Source organism: Camarhynchus parvulus, chromosome 4A (genome assembly GCF_901933205.1).
Source record: "Camarhynchus parvulus chromosome 4A, STF_HiC, whole genome shotgun sequence".
NCBI classification, from domain to species: Eukaryota; Metazoa; Chordata; class Aves; order Passeriformes; family Thraupidae; genus Camarhynchus; species Camarhynchus parvulus.
In genome coordinates this window covers 4,328,463-4,347,820 of record NC_044600.1, presented here as the reverse complement: position 1 = coordinate 4,347,820, position 19,358 = coordinate 4,328,463, and the positions used below count along the sequence as shown (strand labels likewise).

The 19,358-nt window shown below is 46.6% G+C and overlaps 1 protein-coding gene across 3 annotated transcripts in view; it reads right to left on the bottom strand.

The window, feature by feature from the left end:
• Positions 1–19,358, bottom strand: part of HDX (highly divergent homeobox) — a 35,503-nt gene that overhangs the window by 15,425 nt on the left and 720 nt on the right. The window contains exons 2-5 of one of the 3 annotated variants that reach the window (XM_030967607.1): positions 15,823–15,959; positions 11,627–11,773; positions 8,610–9,740; positions 4,810–4,863 (exon numbers count right to left, since the gene is read on the bottom strand). In XM_030967607.1, the coding sequence (XP_030823467.1) occupies positions 4,810–4,863; positions 8,610–9,740; positions 11,627–11,773 (1,332 nt within the window). In that variant the 5' untranslated portion in view covers positions 15,823–15,959. The remainder of the gene's footprint in view (positions 1–4,809; positions 4,864–8,609; positions 9,741–11,626; positions 11,774–15,822; positions 15,960–19,358) is intronic. The other 2 variants (XM_030967606.1, XM_030967608.1) reach the window with 2 other exon arrangements.

Sequence of the window (19,358 nt, the reverse complement as noted above, 5' to 3'; positions counted from 1 at the left end):
CCAGACACCCCAAAGTGAAGCTCAGGGCAGACAGGCTCCCCCTCCCTCCCCCAAAATGGAACTTCACCGCTAAAGCCCAGCTTACCCAGAGCCACCACCTGTGTGACAAATGCTCTCCAGAGCACACCAGCACCTTTAAATCTACCCCAAACACAGCCCATCCTGCTCAGACCTCAGCTGACACAGAACTGAAGCACAGTCAGTACACTCAAGACCTAAGGACAGAAGTGAAGATATTTCCTCCCTTTTAATTCTCCTTAACTGGTACCTTCACTGCTATTTTTGAATCCTTGTTATCCTTCCACCACCCTGTGAAAAACCAAAAATCAATGCATTCATAAAGGCCACTGCACATGCACCAGGACAGAACACAGAACTCTGTCATTTCCAAAGACACTCTCATGAGTTACTGAGAGGGAGATATTTCTAGACTAATATTCATTAACAATCAGGATTACATCATTCTACAGCAGAGCTGAGCAGACAAGAAAGAGTTTCTGCAGAACTGCACAGCTTTTATTTCTCTCCTGATACAGTTGAAGGACAGGGCAAGGGAAACAAAACATCAAGGCAGAAGATTAAAAATTCAGAGCATCTAAAAGACAATCTTCTCCATTTTAACCAAAATACAGATTAGCCCTTTTCCTGTTTGAATGGCAGTAATTGCCATAATGGCACTTCTACAACTCTATCCATTCTATTTCTGTTCCCTCACACTTTTTATTCAAAAGAATTTCACAGTTGAAATCAAAGTTTCTAGGAAGTAGGAGCTTTTTCTCCTTTGCTTGTCTTCCCCCTGTGTGTACACAGCAGTTTCAGAGTTCCAAGTCCTCCACTTGCCCCCTGAAGGAGGCTGATTCTGCACTCAGACTGGGAAAGTGCATCCACAAATCTGGACACAGATGTTGTCAAACAGATTGTATTAACCAAAGGGTTTTATGCATTTCATTGATTAAAAAGACAAATGAGTAAAGGTCTAAGGAAAAAGAATTCTCTAATTACCATCCTTAATGGTCTCTCACTGCAGGGAAGACATTGAGAGGTTGGGGATAGAGAAGGGAATGGAGCTTGGGCAGGGGCTGGAGCCCCAGGAGAGGCTGAGGGAGCTGGGGAGGCTCAGGGGGCACCTTGTGGCTCTGCACAGCTCCTGACGGGAGGGGACAGCCAGGGGAGGCTCTGCTCCCAGGGAACAGGGACAGGAGGAGAGGGAACAGCCTCAGGCTGGGCCAGGGCAGGCTCAGGAAATCAGGATATCAGGAAATAAAAGCATTGGAACAGGTTGCCCAGGGCAAGGGTGGAATCACCATCCCTGGAAGTGTTCAAAAAAACATGTGGATGTGGCCCTTGGGGACACAGTTTAGTGGTGACCATGCTGATTCTGGGCTGATTCAATGATCTTAAAGGTATTTTCAAACCTCAGGGATTCTATGATTAATGAACAGGCACCTCCACATCCTTGAAAGTTTAAATTTTACTCCAGTAATGTCTTCTACTGCTGGGGTCAGGTATCCAGCATGACCACAATGACCAACAAACCCCCCAGTGCTGCAGGCAGGGGCCAAAATCACCCCACTCCCAGCCCTGTGCTCCCACTGCCAAATCTGAGCTGGCTCTGGCACACACCTGACCCCAGAACAGCACTGAACTCTAAAAACAACCTCAGCAGCAGAATTTGTACCTGTCAGGTCACACACCCGACCTGGATTACCTTACAACTGGATATTGGCTAAAACCTCCCCATTTAGCTGTGAAACTCTACCCAGGACACTCTCCAGCTCCTTGGTGAGATGCTCTAAAAGGTCATTAAGTGATAGAGGGAATGAGCCTTCCAGAAAAGAGCTGCATTTTAAAAAGCCTCCTCAAGAGAATTAGCACTTAGGAAAGAAAGAAGATGGATTGAGCACAACAGGATTTGTACAAAAGTACCAGTTCCTCTGGGAGATGCTCTTATAAAGTGCTCTCTGTACAAAAAGAAGTAAGTCATTGTACCAAACTCTGCAGAAATGGGAAGTGCTTCAGCTGAGACCTAGAAAAAGTCTGAGAGAAAACACCATCGATGTGATGGTCCTCAGATTCCGACTCACACAGGAAACACTGCCACACTTACACTTTCTGAAGACTGAAGAACTGAAAATAATAAAGGAAAAAGACGGGCCGGTCGCGTGCGGGTCGTGTGCTTTGCAGCCCTTTCTTCCCCAAAGGCCCAAACTGCTTTAATTAGAAATGCTCTTCAAGCACAAGGTTTGGATGCAGCCAGTGAGACTCACATTTCAGAAGGACCATCAATGGTCTGATAAAGACACAGCACTTTCAAGCAGGCTGCTGGGACTGAGGAGGATATTTGAAACCTGTTGACGTGCAGTTGTAGCAGAAGTGCAAAATGCAATGTAATGCAGTAGAAGTGGAAAATGAAATGCTGTTAGACAAGGCTGCTCCCCAAATTGGCTCTGCCTGGATCCAGCTGCCCTGCAGCACAGCCTTCTCCCTTTCTCCTCACTGCCCTCTGCTCAGGACCAAGGCAAACCTGGGGCATGTAAACTCCTGTAAGACACAAAGCGGCTGATGGGCAGCAAATGCAGCCTCGCCAAAGCGGCTGCCCATGGCCCCTCCCAGCGCTCCCGCCATCCCCACCTTTGCCATGCCGCTGGTCCGTGGTGTCCCGGCTAGCGCGGTTCCAGGCCCTGGTTTGGCCATCCTGGCGGCTCCGGCCCTCAATTCCGCCTCTCGAGCCCGCCCAGCAGCATCACCGCAGCCCCGCCGCTTCCCGCCCGCTAAGCGCGAGTGCGCCGCTCCTCCGGCCCCTGAAGTTCCCTCGCGGCCGCCGACAGAGGCGCCGGTGGCGGCGGTTCCGTCCGCGTCCCTCGCTGCCTCGCCACGCGCGCCGCCGCTTCGCCCGCCCGCCCGCCCGGCACGCGCGCGGCGCGGCGCGGGTCGCGGCGGCCGCGCGCGGGCGCGTGGCAGGCGTGTCGGTCACGCGGCGGGTCGCGTGCGATCGCGTGGCAGTCGCGTGCGGTCGCATGGCAGGCGCGTGCGGTCGCGTCACGTGCGGGTGCGCGTGGCGGCGCTGCGTGCGGTCGCGCGGCGGGTCGCGTGGCAGTCGCGTGCGGTGCGTGGCAGGCACGTGCCGGTTGCGTGCGGTCCGTGCAGGTGCGTGCGGTCGCGTGGCGGGTCGCGTGCCGGCCGCGGGCGGGGCGGGCGGGCGAAGCGGCGGCGCGCGGCAGGCAGCAGCGGACGCTGACGGAACCGGCCGCCACCGGCGCCTGTCGGCGGCGCCGCGAGGGGAACTTCAGGGGCCGGAGGAGCGGCCGCACTCGCGCCTAGCGGGCGGGAAGCGGCGGGGCTGCGGTGATGCTGCTGGGCGGGCTCGTAGAGGCGGAATTGAGGGCCGGAGCCGCCAGGATGGCCAAACCAGGGCCGGGAACCGCGCTAGCCGGGACACCACGGACCAGCGGCATGGCAAAGGTGGGGATGGCGGGAGCGCTGGGAGGGGCCATGGGCAGCCGCTTTGGCAACGCTGCATTTGCTGCCCATCAGCCGCTTTGTGTCTTACAGGAGTTTACATGCCCCAGGTTTGCCTTGGTCCTGAGCAGAGGGCAGTGAGGAGAAAGGGAGAAGGCTGTGCTGCAGGGCAGCTGGATCCAGGCAGAGCCAATTTGGGGAGCAGCCTTGTCTAACAGCATTTCATTTTCCACTTCTACTGCATTACATTGCATTTTGCACTTCTGCTACAACTGCATGTCAACAGGTTTCAAATATCCTCCTCAGTCCCAGCAGCCTGCTTGAAAGTGCTGTGTCTTTATCAGACCATTGATGGTCCTTCTGAAATGTGAGTCTCACTGGCTGCATCCAAACCTTGTGCTTGAAGAGCATTTCTAATTAAAGCAGTTTGGGCCTTTGGGGAAGAAAGGGCTGCAAAGCACACGACCCGCACGCGAACCGGCAGGCGGCACGGTTACAGCAGGAGAAAGCAAGGAAAGGATCTTCCATTGCCTAGACCTCACTGCCAACAGAGCAGGCACTGCCAGGACACTGCCAGGGCAGCGCCAGCTCAACAGACTGGGGAGTTTGGTTACCATGGCAGACACTTATGTCTGTTGCTGCTTCTGACAGAGCTGGAGTGACAGAGCAGCCCTGGAGAGCCTGGCTGTACCATCCCACCTGAGGCTGGATTTGCTGGTAAGGAGGCAGAAGTGACATCTCTTCAAAGACAAGCTGGAAATGCTGAGCACTAACTAAACAAAAGAACTGGGCAGGGTTTTGGGTTTTTTTTCCCTGACAAAATCTGTTTCATACCTTGTGTTATGGTTTGAAGCTGTCTGTGAATTGAGGACACCAAATTGGCTGATTCTGCTACTGTGAAATGACATTTATCTGGATAAAATTAGACTTGCTCAAGTTCCTACAGCCAGCACTGACTAATTCTGTGCATGTGCAGAGAAGCTGCACAGGGAGTTATTCTCCTAAGCATTCAGTTGCCTCAATGAACAACCACTTCACCTTCAATATAAAAAACATATTCTGAGCTCCAAACTCTCAGTCCTGATCAATTCAGATGTTGTGTTTGAGCTAAGAGCACGACTCCTACCTGGGCATCACCTCACACTGGGTTATGACCTTGACCTGCTTTAAAGATAGACATCAACTTCACCTCAACTGAAACACTGCACCTGCAGATAATGTTTGTATCAAAGTAAAAAAGGGAAAAAACCCACCCAAGGTAAATAGAACAGACATTTTCAAAAATGCATTTTTATCATCTTTTCATTGCTTCACTTGATGCATTAGATACTTAAATGAAAATGTACTTACTGCTCTTTTTCTGGAACAACCTGTAATCCAAGGCACAGTAAGGTTTCCTGAAATCTGCAGAGGGGAAGGAGGAAACAGAACACAAAATAAGAGCAGCTTAGGCTGATGTGAGAGCCAATATTGAGATTTCAGCACTGTGCATTCAATTCTGACACCAATGTCTGTAAACAGGTTAAGACTGAAAACCAAAGTCCCAGTCACCTTTACTGCCAAGAATAAAACACTTTCTTTGGGTGAGGGCAAGATAACACAGTGGGTGTGTTTCTGTTCTTTTGGTACCCCAAAACTTGTATTTCACAACAGCAGTTTCCCTTTCCATCTCGCAGGATGAGCAAACTGGAGTCACACAAGGGCTGAGGACTGAGCTGCCCTCACATCTTTTTCAATTGCTTCACTTCAGCTTCCAGAAAAAATGCTCTCATGTTTGTCACTGAGCTGTTCAATGTCTCATGTTAAAGATTTGAGTACCAGCAGAAAATACAGGGATTTCAGGATGGAGAAGGAAGGAGAAGGAGTGTGAAGGCACTGGAGAGCTGCTTCCATTCCTACTGCTTCTCCATCATTCCCAGAGGTCAGACTTTCTTAAATAAAAATCTCAGAGTGTTTTCCCTGATCGTCTGAGGGCTGTCATAGCCTGGAATGTTTTAGGCTTATTTAGGATTCCATGTTCATCTGCTGCAGACAAGCAGTGCTTGAGAGACTAAACACAGCTCTGGAGAGATCAATCACCTGTGAGGAAAAAGCCTGTGCACTTCTGACTGACCCAAACTGCTCTGAGAGTTTCTGTATTTGCAGAGTTCCTCACTGATGGCTCCTGCAGCATGAGCACAACAAGCACAGCAGCCCTGGTACACGTGGCTGCTGTACAAACACATGAAACACTTTTATTCTTCAAGCTTTTGGCTGGAAGCACTTGGAGGTCACCCAATGTCAGACACCTTCTCATGACAGCACAAAGAGGGTTGAGGGGGATGAAAGGAGCACCTCACCTCTGAAGGACCATTAGGGTTTGAGCCTACAATATTAATTTCTTCACTGCACACACACATTTTAGAAATTCTCTTTGTCTGTTATAACCATATATCCCACAAAACAACTTCACACCACAGAACCCACTGCAAAGGCACCCTGAGGAACCACCCAGGTGCCTCCTCTTCACTCATTTACAGGGGGCTACAAAAAAAAAGTGATTTTCTATGGGAATAAAGCAACATCTACGTGGCAGAGTGTTAAGGGTTGCTGGGAAGACAAATGCACTCAGTTCTGACAGGGACAGGGCCAAAACCAGCCAAGTTCATCTCAGGAGAACTCCCTGGAGTACAACGTGTATGGCACTGCTCTGAGCTGCCCTTGTCAAGGGCTGGGCTTGGGAACAGAGTAAATAAAAATAGAGATTCTCAACAGTGTTCCTGTCCCTTAAGGTGGGGGGAAGAAACCAAGACTAAATCCCACCTCAGCCTGCACAGGTAACCTCTCCACTCCAACACACTCAAAGTCAAACTAAAACAAGCAAGGCTGAAGAATTTGTTTACAGAAACTGCTCAGGCATTAAAATTGATCACTTAATTAAATTTAGTCTTAAGTTACACTAACATGAATTTGATTAATTGAACCAGTAAGGAAGCTATAACTAATTGCTAATTAGATACCCCACCAATATATGACAGTAATTGCTTCATCAAAACATGAATCACACAGTCCTGACTTTGAAGAAGCATCTGCTTGGATGTTCAACTACCCCAATAATCATTTAGCTCAGGTTTAATCTATTTTTAAACTCAAGAAGATTTCCCCAAGTTTAAGGATTTTCATCTCTGTGCTGATGGATAAATTAGCTAAACATGGGCAATAAATTAGCATAAACTGACTACAAAAAATGAAATGTCATCCTGTACAAGCCTAACAGGATTCAAGCACCTTAGAAAGTCTCTAATACCCAGAAGTGTCACCTCAGGGGTTCACAGGGTGCATGCTCACAGCAATCAGGGAATTAACAGCATCCTGCTCAGCTTTTCCAAGGGTTAAAACTCTGGAATGACAAGGGATATGACAGAATTCCTCCATCCACACTCCAAATCCAAAGAGCAGGGTGTCACACAGGCATGGAGGTCAGCTGGGGTGCAGATGAATTCCTCACTTAGCAGAAAACCAGGTGTGTTGTTACAACTGGGGGAAGTAAAAACAACCCCAAAACAAAATTCCAGAGATCTTATTCTGATCCATAAAACACCACACAAGCAGATAAAATATCATCTACCATGAACTGTTCTAGCTCTTCAAAAAGACTCAGTTCCTACCCCATAAAACCCCAAAACAAAGTTAGTCTTAATTTCATTAAACATAAAAATTAAAATAGAAGAAATCAATCTCTCTCATGCTTTTTCAAGAGTGAAATAAAGCACCATGAGCACACAGCTGATGGAGGCATCAGTAATGGATTTCCCTTCCTGAAACTCTATAAAATGCCCTTAACTCAATTGTAAGCACTTTCACCAACCCTTTATTGGACTGATCTGCACATTTACAGCTTTTCTTCTCCTGTGAAACTGGGATGGCAAAAGTAAACAGCATTTCAGGAATTCTATAACCAAGTAAGAAAAGTAACAGCAAACACTGAGAGACTGTGTGAGAGTAAAGGAGAGAAAGGCACATTTGATGTGCACCTACTCCCCAGAATTTACCCTCTGTCCATCAAACCTCTGGTTTACTAAGAGCAGTAATAATTCAGGTGAAAAGTGGCACTGACTTGGACTCAGAAGTTTTCCTTCAAATGGTCACATGAGATAGGAACAAGCCAGGAAAAAAAGAAAAGAAAAACTAAAAAAACCTAAAAACACATGATTCACAAAGTCTCATTCTCTACCCTGGTGAGCAAAGCACAGGAAAAGCTGATATGCTGTCGACATGGTTTATTTTCAGGAGAAAATAAAAAGGCAGTAACAGGCAAATGCATGCAGGTGACACACACAGAATCACATTCTGTCAGCCTTAAAAGACTTTTACCTCAGTGTCTCCAGGCTATGTCATGCCAGATGGTGTAAAAATCCATGAAAAATACCGATTTGGATGTTTCCTGCACAAGTATCTCTCCCCTTGTAATACCAAAAACTAAAAAAAAATGCGTCAAGTGCTGCAGTTTCTCTTAAACATCTTTTAGTTCTTCAATGATCTGCATTTAATTTCCCCTCAGTATCACTAAAGGGATTTTAGTACAGGAAAAGGAATAAAAGGATTGAATGTAAAACTGATTATTTGAATTAGATGCTGTGGGAAAGGAAGCTGAGTTAACTCCATCACAGGGGATCCTAATCCCTGACAGAACACAGAGTCTGCCACCTGCACAGGGGGTACAGGATTCCAAGCTGACATCAATGGGGTGAGCAAATGCACAAATGTCAGCATGAAACCACGTCTTGTGCCACGTGTGATGTGTGTCCACAGAACACCCAGGGAATGGCCATGGCACCTGCTGGAAAGCCAGGCCAGCACAACACGGGCTTGAGCAACCACCAGCTCGTGGGTATGACCCTTCTGCAGCCAAAATTTAGCTGTGGAATCCATGAAATCCTCCCTGATTTTCAATATATGGCTACCAGGGGCTAGTTGGACAGGCAGAAGTGCTGCCACACTGCAGTGCTGCCTGCACTGGGTTTCAGAAGGAATTATCTCCACTGGAAGGCATAAAAGGAGCACAGCCTGCAGAAAGGTGAACCTATTGCTTAATAGCCACCAACTCTGAAAGGAAACAGCATTTGTCTACAACCTCAGCTTTGAGGTTTGGCGACAAACTGATGGATTACCTGGTAATTATTTTGGTTTTGTGACAGCCTCAGTTGACTTGAAGATGTAAAATGAGGAGAAAAGGTACTTCTGGCTGCGTTGGCAGGGTTATAAATCGTGCTGGATGCTGTGTGCAATGAGGTCCGTGCAGGCAGGTGGAACTCTCTGCTGTGGTACAGGAGATTGTCGGGCCCGTCGCGGGCAGGGCCCAGCTGTGCCCCGCAGGCCCCGCTGCGGCCCGGCCCGGCCGCGGCCGTGCTTTGGTTGTCCCCGCGGCCGGAGCCGCTGCCCTCACAGTATCTGGAGTAGCTCTGGATCTGCGCCCCCATGGAGGCCAGCTCCTCCTCGCGGGCGTACTCGTCCTCCACGTCGCCCGTCTCCATGGCGATGGACAGGCAGCTGCCCTCCAGCGAGGGCGCTTTCTGCGCGGCGCTGCCCGGCACCAGGCGCTGCGGCTGGTCCGTGACGGCCAGCGAGAACACCTCGCGGATCTCCAGGTTCTGGGTGCCGCAGCCCGGCTCCCTGGGGTGAGCCCTCGGCCCCGGGGCCATGTGCGGCGCCAGGGCTGCGGGCTCGGCCTTGTGCAAGCGCTGGCACGCCAAGGGCTCGGCCCTGCAGGGCCGGTGGCAAATCATGGGTTTCTGAGGTAACACCAGCTCCGCCGTCTGCACCGAGGAGCTGCCGTAGCTTTTCTTCGTGTGACTGTAGATGGAGTTTGCAGAATTGAGCACGCTCGTTTGCCTGGAGAGAATAATGGTCTTTTCCCCCACCAAGAGGGAAGCGTTTTTACAGTGGGGTACCTGTACCTGCCGCCCCAGAGGGATGTGCTGCTGCTGGAAGTCCGCGTCGCTCTTGCCCGGGAGCCGTGGGATGGAGGTTTTGTGCAGCTCTGCCACAGAGGCATTCGTGTGCTTGGCGGCTCCCGGGCGGCCCGAGGAGCCAGCAGGGCTGTAGATCCCGGTCACTATCACGTCGTTGTTAGAAGAGGTCCAAGAGGATTGCTGGCTTTGGGATCGAGCAATATTCACCACGTTTCTCACTGCTGCCTCCGGGGGCACGGAGGGAGTGGCGGGGGCAGTGCCCGGGGGGGTGCCCCCAGATTCCACGGCGATCTTGCTGCTCATCTTCCGCCGCTTGTTGCCAACCCACGTCTGCAAACAAGACAGCAACGCCAACAAACACAAAACCAGGTGTCAAAGAGGCAGAAAAAAATTAGCAATTCCATTTTTAAGCGGGTCTGATGACACGTTAAGTGTTCGAGTTGAGATGTAAGTTTACAAATATGTAAATCATGTACTGATTATGCAGTGAACATGACAGGGTGGAAACACAGGCCTGAACAATACAGGGTAGAGATCCAGGCCTCTCCTCTTTGGGATCCACAACTCATACACAGGACAAGCCCCGCCTCAAGTCCAAAACCCCAGCTTCTCAAAAATCCTGATGCCTCCTGTCTTGAAGTGTCAATATTTATTTAATTGACACCACTGTGACTAATTTCATACAGGAAAAAAACCATCCCTGCCATACAGTATTCTACTCTATTAAATTTTTGTAAAATTTTACAAAATGTCTAATTGGAGGCACAATTTGTACCATGCAGTAAAATGTCAGTTACTGGTCAGCTTTGCCTCTGCTGAGAGTCCCATTCTCCTGACCAATTGTATTTAGGGAATTCATGTGCCTATTGTAATCCTATCTGCAAGTGCCAGCTGCAACTCAAGCATCATTTTGCAAAGAACTAATCACTGACCAAGAGTTTTATAGGATAAAAAGAAAAAGAAAGGGAAAAAGGGGACATTTAGGAGAAGCAGAAATGACGAGTGTAAAGAAGAGAAAGGTAAGATCGTGCTAAAATGTGACAAATGCAGGACAGACACTGGATCTGTTTCCATTCTGAAGTAAGAAAAAGTTGAAGTGCTGCAAATCAGGGCTCAGGAAGGGAGGAGAACAGAAGGAATGATACTTGATTGCAGGAAGGGAAATGGAGAGGGAAGGGAAACATGAAGATGGAGAGAACTGCAAGGAGAGGGGAGCTGGGCTGCCTCCTCTAGGACATTCAATCAGCACAAAAATAGCAAAGCAGCCCTGGCTGCACCATCAGCATCCAGATTCCTGTTACAACTGCCTGCCTGCCCCAGGAGCCTGAGCCCCTGCCTGACTTTCACAGCTTCTACCACCTCCAGCTGAGAAAGTAACTTTTAATGATTCCAGAGTTCTGAGAGAGGGGAATCCAGGTAAGAATTTGGGAGCAGGGTTGTTATTGTCAATGTGCCACTGTTAAACCAATTAAAAACCAACCTAGACTGGTCCCACTTGCTCCTCCTCAGTGTCCAGTGTCACAGCAGCTCCTGGGAGCTCCACTACCCTTTGTTATTTTTCCATCTAATGCCTCAGGATTTCTATTTCTGCTCTCTCTCGGACAACAGCCATTTTGTTGTCTAGTGTTTCACAAAGGGATTATTATTTCCCTTCCTGTGGAATTCATAGACTCTGGAAGAGCTCCTGTTAGCACTGGGACATTCTTGTTTTATAGGAAAAGAATGTCCCCGCTGTGAATAACCACAAAGGACCACAATATTTATTATTGTGATGTGGAATACAAGTGTGACAGAGTGCATCAAAAGAAATAGTTCCACAGTTGTTTCTCCCAAATACATTAATTTATAGAAACTTATTTAGTTTAAAAATAGTTTCTTAATAACATGACCTTGCTCTGATATAATACATGATACAAAGTTTCTATAGGGCAAGCCACCCTACAATTTAATAAATAATAACTTAAAAAAATCCCAACAAAAGACAACAAAAATCACTCCTTGTGCAACCCAGGCCCCTGCTAAATTCAACAGTCATGTGAAGATATTTCAGTGAAAACAAACTCTAAATAGGCTCTCTGGGTATAAATAAATGTCACACACACACACTGAAGTCTGATTTACAACAAGGATAATGTTAGAGACTCCAGACCTCTCTACATTTTATGTAAAGCAATGAATGTGTATGCTTAACAAATCTGGAAGGCCTCAGTACTTACCCTGACCACGCTGAAATCCAGTTTAGTTTCTTGTGCACACTGTAATATGAGCTGAAAGCAATTTTTACTTTGATTTGTCATTCCATTTTCATAGTAACGCTGCAATATCCTTTGTTGTTCTACAGTAAATACAGAACGCAGATTCATCTGAAAGGAAAAGGAGACACTCTGAAAGCTGGGTGGGAACTGGAACTGTGCAGGAGGCACAGGCTCTCATCTGTGCCCGTGATAACGCTGAAGACTGACATATTTTCTCTACAGAACCTTTTACCAACACTCTTCCTGACTTTCCAAGAAAGCCTCTTGCAATCGGAGTTGTGTCAAGCTGAACAGGTGAACTGGATGTTTGGAACAACAGTGACTGCCTTGCACAAATAAATAAATATTACATGGTACTGCTGAGCCCATGAGGCTCTAGTTTGAAAGAGAAAGTTTCTCCCTTAAAAATGTAAATGAAATAAAGGCATTAGGCAAAACAGAGAAACATCAGCAGCTCCAATATTGGCAGGTCTGTTTCCCACCCCTAGCAAAAAAAACCAGATACAATTTGGTATAAAATCAAGGTGACCGACACGAGTAAAGTTTCCACTGTCTCCAACTTCAGCAATTCCTGCACTCCTCAAGAGCCAGTCCTTCTGCTGTGCCAGTACTGGCATCTCCAGCTGCAAAGTCACAAGGATCAAGGACCAAAGACCAATCTGGGGGAAAGCCCGCAAGGAAGGGCTTTGGGCAGCCCCAGTTTAACAAACACCCCAGTTTAACAGAGGAGGGACACCCATGTCCCAGGCTGAGAAAGGTTCTGCTGTTGTGACACCCCCTGAAGGCTGGAAATCTGGATGTTTAACAACATGTAAGGGTTGTTTTCCTGGGATATAATCAGTGCTGGCTTCAGGACCTTGGGATGTGTTCCTGCTCCTTGGCTCTGCCCAAAGTGGTGCTCTGTAACAACAGCAGAGGTGAGTAACGACGGGCAGAACACTTCGAAGTTCCCTCAGCAAAAACCCCACTTTAATGCTACAGCCTATTTTTAGCCAGTTTTCCCAGTTATTGTGTTTAATGCTAATTGGTTAAGAACTTTCTTGCCACTCAGTTCAGTGGTTACAAGGTGCTTGGGTGTGCACAAGCTAAGGTTCTCTCTTTACACAGGTGTTTACATCTTTTCTTTGTGCATTCTCATGGGATAGACTTCTTATTTTTCACAGATGCAAAATGCCTTCTTGCAAGAATAGATTGTTATGCAAACTGATTCCCATTCTTATGATTCTTTCTCACGGGAACCTAACAGACTAGCTGTTAATTCAGCTGAAATAGCAAGGGCTGATTTTACAAGGCCTTTCTTTTATAAGGTTCTACCTCTACACAGCAGTGCTCAGGAAGTCAACCAGGACAAGAGGCCCAGGGTCCTCCCAGGCCAGCAGCAACTCCTCAGGTCAGTTCCCAGCACTGGGTCCCCCTGAGCTTCACTCTGAGGACACAGGAGGTGGCCTGGACAGGGCAGCACTTTGATGAACACATTAAACCAGACATTGCTTTGTTATGTGTGAAAATTCATGCCCTGGGGAAAGGCAAACATTATTGCCAATATTATCAATATTATCAAGCACACAGCAGAATCCTAACGGCAAACTGGAGCTTGGTGCTCTTGTTACACAATCTACACAAGCAAAGAATGCAATCCTCTGGGTAGATATCAGAAAAGAAGAGCCTCATCATCACAGATTTCCAAGGCAGGACCTTTTTTGTCCCAAACAGGAGGCCACCAGCTGAGACAATGCAAGTGCCAGCCAGGAACAGCCTGCATCCAACGTGGTGCCTTGGGAAGCAAAAATGTCACCAGCCACAAGTTATTTTAATGCAGTACATAAATCACAAGAATACAGAATGAACCAAAGGAGAAGAAACCTGCCAACATCCAGTAGGAAAATAAAGGGGATGAGGAAACCCTTTGTAGCCAAGCATTTTTGAAAATTCTGAATGGAAAGGAGAGGGGTGATCTACCTAACCTTTGCACAAGAGCTGCTTCTAATATAAAGCAAATAAAATTATTAGGAGCTCAAAAGCATAAGCAGAAATCCAACTGTTTTCACTTTATTCTCCAAGATTATTATACTATGTAATGGTAATGGATATTAAGAGTTCAACAGGCCTGTATAAAAAAAGAGATTGATAGCTAGAATTGGAGTAAAATGCTTGTAGGCCAGAGCTTTGACTTCAGAGTTTACTTTCCCCTCTATGTCAACAGGCAATAGAAAAATCAGTAATTACCAATTTGTAGAATTTGCTGTTTCTTTGAAATAAAGGATAAAATAGAAGATGATTTTTCAATTACATTTTTTACCTCAGTTCTCAACTCTTATTTCCCCTCTCAATCCAGTGCATTATTAAACACGGCACCAGCTGCATTACGAGTCAGGTTTGCCCAAGTTCTGCCTCCCCCGAACATTTATTCAGTCACAGCCAGAGCTGGCCAAAGGAGACTCTTGCTCTGATAAATCTACTCCTTAAAGAAATTTATAGCAAGCAACAGAGGAGACAATTATTAGTCCATTAACAAATCAATAAAGTTCATCATAATCTACTTTCTCATGTTGAGAACTGCCTTCAGATCTCCCATGTGGATACACAATGACAAGGCCACTGAATGATTTACATCGCTCTGAAAGAACACAGAAGAGTTAATTTTGTGATTCTTTTTCCACCTGCACAATTGGCAGCTCCCAGCTTCCACTCCTGTCTACTCCTCTTTCAGTACCAGTGCTCCTGTTTTATTTAGTGGAGCTCAGTTCCCACAAATGACCTCATCAGAAACAGTTCTGAAACTTCCATCTTTCCAGATCCTGCTGAAGTCACCCCAAAGCTCCAGCATTTCCATACACAGGCCCATCACACCATGCTCTCCAAACAATTCACCAACTGCACTGGAGACTCTTCCAACGGCAAGATGAATTTTTAAAGCCAGACCTGATGACCTGCGAGGGAAGACCCCTGTCAGGTCCTTGACATGTTTTTTAATTATGTGGATTTCTGTATCCAAGGTCACTTCTGTGTTAAAATGCTTTCATTGTTGCATTTGACATCTGTAATTTAGATAAAGACAGGGTGGAGCATTTTGATTAAATCACTTGAACTCCAGATAAACCCTTGAGCATTGCATGACAGGCTTGGCCCAGCTAAGCTCAGGAGAGGTCATGCTCTATTTTAATAACTCATTTTTACAGTGCATTTTAATCACTCATGAACTACACCTGCCAACCAAAGCCCTGGTAAGATTCCTTGGTAGCCTCTGCCTTGAATCCAGTAAAGCAGAACTCAAAGGTTCCCTGCAGAGACCATTAGAAACTGATTTGAATAAACAGATTACAGGATCCTCCAACCACAGAGTTATGAACTGAGTCATAAGTGCAATTTACATTACAACATCTTCAAACCAGCAGGTGAGATTTGTTAAAGCTTTTTGTGTCATGGATATACCTAACCCTCAGTCAACAGACAGTTCTGTACCATCTTCCACCAATTTCACACCAGTGTGAAGGACACCTGGCAATATTCTGTCCCTGGCAGGTTCAAAGCTCTCTCATTAATATTATGTCACCTGTAAAGTGCACATGGAAATCAGTTTGCTATCAGCAGTTCTTAAGTGCTGTTTCTGAATATCTAAAGCAGTATCCTGTGTTGAATAAACCAATTGATAAATGTTTGGGAGCTCCCCTGGAAAACTATCATAGAGTCCAGAGCCATGCCATTAATCCAGGAAGAGCTGGATTACCTCTGCATATCCCACCTGCACAGGCAACAAGTTCTGCTCACTGCCTGTGCCTGACACACCTGGGAATTCACCTACACTGAGTATTCACACAGCTGTGAGAACAGAATGTTACTGTCTCTGAGACAAATTAATACAGGATATGTTCATCAAAGGATTACACTGATTATTTTTGGGGAAGGATTACATGTTCAGCATCAGCTTTCATAATTAGAACAAGATATGAGCTCTTACATTTTCTTTAACGCAGGAAGTAACTTGCAAAGTGCTAAATTAACTGAACATTGAGGCATCAGTATGAAAGGAATGAGCAGGTCATCCGCCTTCGTCACAGACTATTATTCAAAACAACCTCAGTAACTTCCAAGGGAATAAACTCCTTTTCCCAATCTGTGCACCTACAGAGCACTCCAGTCTCTTCAGGATTTCTCACCTTTGTCTTGAACCTCAGACTCCAAGTTAGAAATCCACAGGGATTTTTATCATAATTTCATTTTGATCTTGACTTGACAAGCTTAGCAAACAAACATGTGAGCTTTTGGTGTCCAGCTGGTTGGCAACACATTGGCACTGAAAAGAGAATTTGTTACAGAAAAGAACTCTGTGAAATTTAATAAAAATCAGGTAAAGCATTATGCAAACAAGTTCTGTGAATGTAAGTTGAAGTTTCACTTTAATAAAAGACAGAAGTGGCAAAGCTGTATTTAAGGATTCAACATCTGCCTGCTCTAATAAAATAAAGCAGCCTTGGCCAAGTGTGTTGGTGTCTCTGGCAGTGCAGAGAATAAGCCATGACAGCTGAAAAAGCAGGGTTTCCAAAGTTTCCCTTGCCCCTACTACTTGTCCCAGGCCAACTATCACTGGTAACTCTGCACTCCCATGGTCTCCACCCCTCAGCCTACTGTGAACCCAACAACATAAAGATGTTTTCTCACTGCCTTTCTGAACTGAACACTAATTTTAAAATCTGCTCATTGTAAGATCCCTCTGCTGTGTCATGGTTTGGGAGGTGTGAATGGAGTCCAAGTGCTGTCAGGCTCTAGGGACACTGGGAGATCCCAGGCTGTGACTGAAAAGGACAAAGAGGGAACTCATGGCCTTCAGTTTGTCCCAAGGACAATTCCATGGACATCCTGTGACCGTCACAGCTCCCCAGCAGATAACATTGGGGTTGTTCTTACAGCTGAACTTTTTCAGGCTTCTTTAGTGGCTTGAGCAACTTCTCCCCAGTATTTCCCTTCCATCCCTTCTCTGGGAATGAGTGGAGAGGGGAGAGCATGCAGAGCTCCAGCAGAGCTGGTCCTGAAGCCATGGTTTGCCTCATGGAACAGGTACTCAGTGCACAATCCCAGTGTCTGCAGCAAATCCAGCCCTTCCAACCCATTTACTTCATCCAACATTCCAAAATCAGCAGTCTCTCCAGGGAGACCTGGTGAAGCCAGGTCATTCCTTTTTAGCAACTAATGGAAACAACTCCGTGTCAAGGAGTGCCACAAAAGAAAGAACAACTACAAGGAAATGGGGAAAAACAATGTAACCAAATAATTCAGGAGTTACTGAGCTGTTCTGGAATTACTTGAGAGATCTTGGGGGAAAAATAAAGAAAAAATAAAGGAGCACCATAAGAAGGAAAAACAATTTCTGCCTACAAGGTACAGCAATATGGTCTTAGTCTCCAAAAGTCCTTAAATGTTTGGATTGCTCAATCAAGTAAACATTTACAAGGTAAATCTTTATGCTAATACTAATTATTTGAAAAATAGGAAACAAACCCATAATTATACTCACTTCAAACAGCAATAGAAACTAGTCTTGGGTGTCAAATAAATAATAAATAAATCAACTCAAGAGTACAAGCCACCAGAAAGTAACTAAGTATAAAAATATTTATGGCATAACACATTCTAAAACTGTCAGGGATTAACACAGAATGATAAAAGAGAACAATCAGTTTCTGAGAGTTTTCTTTTTTAACTTCAGCTCCAAAAAGGCATTTTCCTAGGAAAAAAGTCACCTTACAAAGACTCTTTCTGTTTTAGTCTCTCCATCTGTAAGAGGTACAAGAAAATCGGCACACTCCCAATTTATGGGTTTTTTTTGTTCCCTCCACAGATCTCCAGTGGCAAAAAATAACAAGTCTTAGTGCCAATATAAATCTGAGACAAAACTTGAACTATGGTAAGAAAACTACTATAGACATAAATAAAACAAGACTGCAGTAGTGACACTATTCCTCCAGCTTTAGAAACTTGAGCTGAAACCATCTCATCCACTTTCCACCTCTGCCAAAAACTCACCATTTTGTGCACATCCCAAATGGAAAGAAAATAATCAACCAACCAACCCCCAACTTACACACTATGTGGAGATACTGGACACACATCAAGCAACAACCTTTAATAATCTGAATGTGTAGGTTGGTGGCTCTTTCCTACACAGGCCAAACCAGTTACAAGCACTCACTCTGAGGGCAGTGGATGAGGCCAATGCTTGGGTGAGCGTAATGTACACACCAGCTTGTAAAACTACTTTTAAATATCCGTGACTCGCAGCATAATTGCTTCCCTCTCCACTAAGTACAGCGTTTGTAGGATTGTATTACAGCCCTACCTATAAAATGCAGCCCTTTATTAGGGACAAATTAGACAGCCCTCAGTAACTTAATAGCATAATAACCCATGACCACAACACTGCAGGTTTATGCATCCCATCCTGCTTTACTGATGCAAATGAGACTCCTGACTGCAGCTGGATTAGCCACATGTTTTAAATAAAGCGTGTACGTGTTTTGTGAGACCTATGTCAGAGAAAAGGGAAGAAACATTAAAATGCAGTGTTACTCTGAACATGTGAGCTGCTTCAGGACTGCAGTTGGGAGGACACAGCACTACGTTAGGTGAGTTATGTGTGATGTTATCCACAGAGTAAGAAACCCCAGGCTAAGAGGGCAGGGGACAGGGCTGAGGACTGCTCGGGCAGGTAAATGCCGCACAAGCACTTCCAGGGGTGAGACCTCCAGAACAGCACAGCACAGATCCTCCTCTTCCTCACCCTCAAACACCTGAGGGACAAAAGTGTGGCAGCACAAGGCTCCCTGTCCAACCAGCACTGGCTGTGCCTGGCACCACAGCAGGCCGATACCATGGAATCACAGAAGGGTTTGGGATAGAAGGGACCTTAAAATTCATCTTCTTCCACACCCCAGCCAACACAGGCACACTAAGCCACTGGGGACACCGGGGCACTAAGGACTCAGGCACCCCTGACACAAGAGGACACAGTCTTAAGCTTTGCCAAGGTATGTTTAGGTTGGACATGAGGAAGAAATTCTTCATGGTATAGGTGGGAAGACATTGGCAGGGGCTGCCCAGGGAGGTTTGGAGTCCCCATCCCTCATGTCCAAGGAAGGATGGAGGTGGCACTCAGTGACAAGGCGGGCATTGGGCACAGGTTGGACTCGGTGATCTCACAGCTCTTTCCCAACCTCAGTGATTCTGGGATTCTGTGATTCCACCAGGGAATGAGGAAATTAGCAATGACAGGAGCTGTGCCAAGGGAGGTTTAGGATCGACATTATAAACAATTCCTCCACAGAAAGAGTGGTCAGGGACATTGGAAGGGTCTGCCCAGGGAGGTGGCAGAGTCCCTGTCCCTGAAGCGTTTAAGGCAAAGCTGGACGTGGCCCTGAGTGCCGTGGTTCAGCGCCCGGGGCGGTGCGCTGGGGACGCCGGGGTGTTTCCCAGGCTGTGCGCCCGCGATGTTTCTGTCACTGCCCTGTCCCTGTGCCCGCGGTGTTTCTGTCACTGCCTGTCCCTGCGCCCGCGATGTTTCTGTCACTGCATGTCCCTGTGCCCGCGATGTTTCTGTCACTGCATGTCCCTGTGCCCGCAGTGTTTCTGTCACTGCCCTGTCCCTGTGCCCACGGTGTTTCTGTCACTGCATGTCCCTGTGCCCGCGGTGTTTCTGTCG